Here is a 2,843-nt window from a genome sequence, read left to right as displayed (position 1 = left end):
TAAACATTATTTAATAATAACAATACAAATATTATTATTATTAAAGTAACAGTAATAGAATAAAGGAAAAAGATATATCACAAATATTTTCAGTACCTATATTATAATTTTGGTTTTTTTCCGTATACCGGACCCGGCTCATCGTAATTGCCTATATCTTATACGTGTAAAAATTCCTCGCTTCACACAACGATTTACCAACCTAAACATTTTATTTTTGAAATTTATTTTACATATAAATATGTGGTTTTATGTCTTTAAGACGATACAAGTATCAGAATTTCAATATAGCGTTTAGTTTTATAAATATTAGAATCTTAAAATAGATATATTTGAATTTTTATTTTATATTTAAATGGCCATGACGCACCGTTTAACGAAAATATCACTTAAAAGATTTATCAATATTAATTAAAAAAGTAAACGTTTTATTGAATTTCTGATATTTTTATTATCTGAAACACATAAAATCACACATTTATAAATAAACTAAATTTCAAAAATAAAATTTTTTGATTGGTAAATCATCGTGTGAAGCGAAGAATTTTTACATAAGATAGGCAATTACGATTAGCCGGGCCCAATAATGACGTCACGCGGCTATTCTACATTTCTTAATATTATCTCTTAAAGTACCTAATCATTTTTTTTTCATTGGATTTTCACCAAATCATTTAATATAGCCATAGCTATAGAAATATAACATTTTAAAAAAATTTTATGACATTTTTTTTTGGGTTGTGTGCTCCTTTAAAATATGTGTCAAATTATTATTAATCATACCTATATAATATTTTAACGAAGGTACATGGAAGATTTGGTTTCTGCTAACGACGACCACAGCCAACGGGCGTGGCTGAAAACGCTCCAAGGTCTAGCTCAAGGCATCCAGTGTTTCAGCGGAGAAATACCATTTTTTTTCTGGTCCGGTTGGATAATCAGAAAGATGGGCTATGGAAATTGCATGACCCTCGTACTGGCAGCCATGGCCGTCAGGATGTATCTGTACACAGTCATCTGGAATCCAGTCTGGATCATTGCAATTGAATTGCTAAACGGCGTGTCGTACGCATTGGGATACTCGGTGAAAATGTCATACGCAAAAATGTTGTCACCCCCCGACACACTAAACACCGTAATTGGGTTTATAGGATTTTTCGATTGCATTGGTAAGTGACGTTTTATCATAGGTATTATCATAGTATTATCATAGGTACATTTTTTTAGAATAGTCTATAGTTCCGGCCAGTCGCATGAAAAATCGATTAATTTAATTTAATTATAATACTAATTATTAAGTAATTACATGTTCAGGTTTTTTCATCGAGCAAATAAAAAATTATCAATTATCGACAGTAAAAATTCTCAAGGCTATAATAATAGCTAAAAAATAATCAATATTTTTTGACTTTATATATTTTTATCATGTACCTACTTATAGAAAATTCTATTATTTAAATATTTGAGAAAATTTCAAGTGCATAAGGTGATGAGTTTTTGAGTTAAGCCAAATAAATAAAATAGATTTTTTTGAAAATTACCATTTTTCCTTTATATTTTTGGAACAAATTCACTTTAGCTATATACCCATAATTTTTTTGAAACATACGTATTTCCAAGCCCGGATTAAGGATCAATTGGGCCCCGGGAAACCTTATACTTAGTGAGCCCCCTTTCAACTTTAACTTCAAAATAAATGTATCATTACATATTAACGACTTTATATTATTGTATAATTGCTTACTAAACAAAAAATATACAGGGTAAATATTCATATGTCATTGTACGCGGATTTTTTTTAACAATTATGAACCGATGGTATGTAATTTCGTTAAAACAAAAAAAGACGTGTTTCTTTATTTTTAACAGGCAATTTTTTTACATTTTCAACATTTTTAAACACGCAGTTGTACCAATAATAAAATCTACTTTATTTTTTCAAATTGTACCACTATATTTTTTGATTGATTCTGGTAAAACTTTTTTTCTGAATATTTTGACAGTCAAATTATCAACTTTGGTTCGCTAAGTTATTAACTATGGTTCTCTAAAGTTTAGTTTAATATGCATTAATACTTTTAACTGAAATAACTAACTTACAAGAGCTAATTTTTGTACTTGAGACATGCGGACTGCTACGTCATTAAATTATTATAATATGCACGCGTTTTTATATAGAAATTTAATTAATTATTTTTGTTCCACAGGTGAATCTATAGGTAGTCTACTGGGTGGATATTTATTCGATACATATGGCGGAGTGTGGTCGTTTCGATTTTTCTCCTATATGTCTGTCCTGATGTGCTTTCTAAGCGTAGTAACAAATTATTTTGGATTGACAAAGGAATCTATTACTTCAAAAGACAACACAGAATCGACGAATACGGATCTCAAAATTACCAATAATAATACTGATAAAAAAATGTGATATTTTGTTTATAAAAACCGTAGTGAACTTATTTAAATGTCATATTTAAAAAGTTAAATATTATAACATTTAATGTTTAGACGAACAGAGTAAAGTGTGACATACGAGTACACCGCAGAATGTTAGCATACTACTCTCCACTCATTTAAATTTTAATACTTAACAATATTATAAGTTAAAACTATATGTATTTGATTTAATAATTTATATAGCTATGTGTTGAAAAATTTGATTTTCAAGCTACAAAATATCCAGAAAAATATTTCTAAAATATTTCCGTTGCATAGGAATATTAATTGAATGTTGTAATTCAAAAGATAAAATAACCTAATTTATTTTAAAAGTTACGACGGTAAACATGGCTTAGCACCCGAATCATTTATTCGGGTTTCGGGATTCGGGTACTTGATGTATT

The 2,843-nt window shown here is 28.5% G+C and overlaps 1 protein-coding gene across 1 annotated transcript in view; it reads left to right on the top strand.

The window, feature by feature from the left end:
• The window catches only part of LOC100160812, an 8,713-nt gene extending 6,099 nt beyond the window's left edge, over window positions 1-2,614 (top strand). Inside the window, exons 7-8 of the mRNA XM_001947957.5 lie at window positions 805-1,169; window positions 2,208-2,614. Of these exons, the coding sequence (XP_001947992.2) occupies window positions 805-1,169; window positions 2,208-2,428 (586 nt within the window). The 3' untranslated portion in view covers window positions 2,429-2,614. The remainder of the gene's footprint in view (window positions 1-804; window positions 1,170-2,207) is intronic.
• Window positions 2,615-2,843: the final 229 nt, after the last annotated feature.

This window comes from Acyrthosiphon pisum, chromosome A1 (assembly GCF_005508785.2).
Source record: "Acyrthosiphon pisum isolate AL4f chromosome A1, pea_aphid_22Mar2018_4r6ur, whole genome shotgun sequence".
NCBI classification, from domain to species: domain Eukaryota; kingdom Metazoa; phylum Arthropoda; class Insecta; order Hemiptera; family Aphididae; genus Acyrthosiphon; species Acyrthosiphon pisum.
Note: the sequence above shows the minus strand (reverse complement) of the source record. Positions and strands in the feature narration are given on the sequence as shown.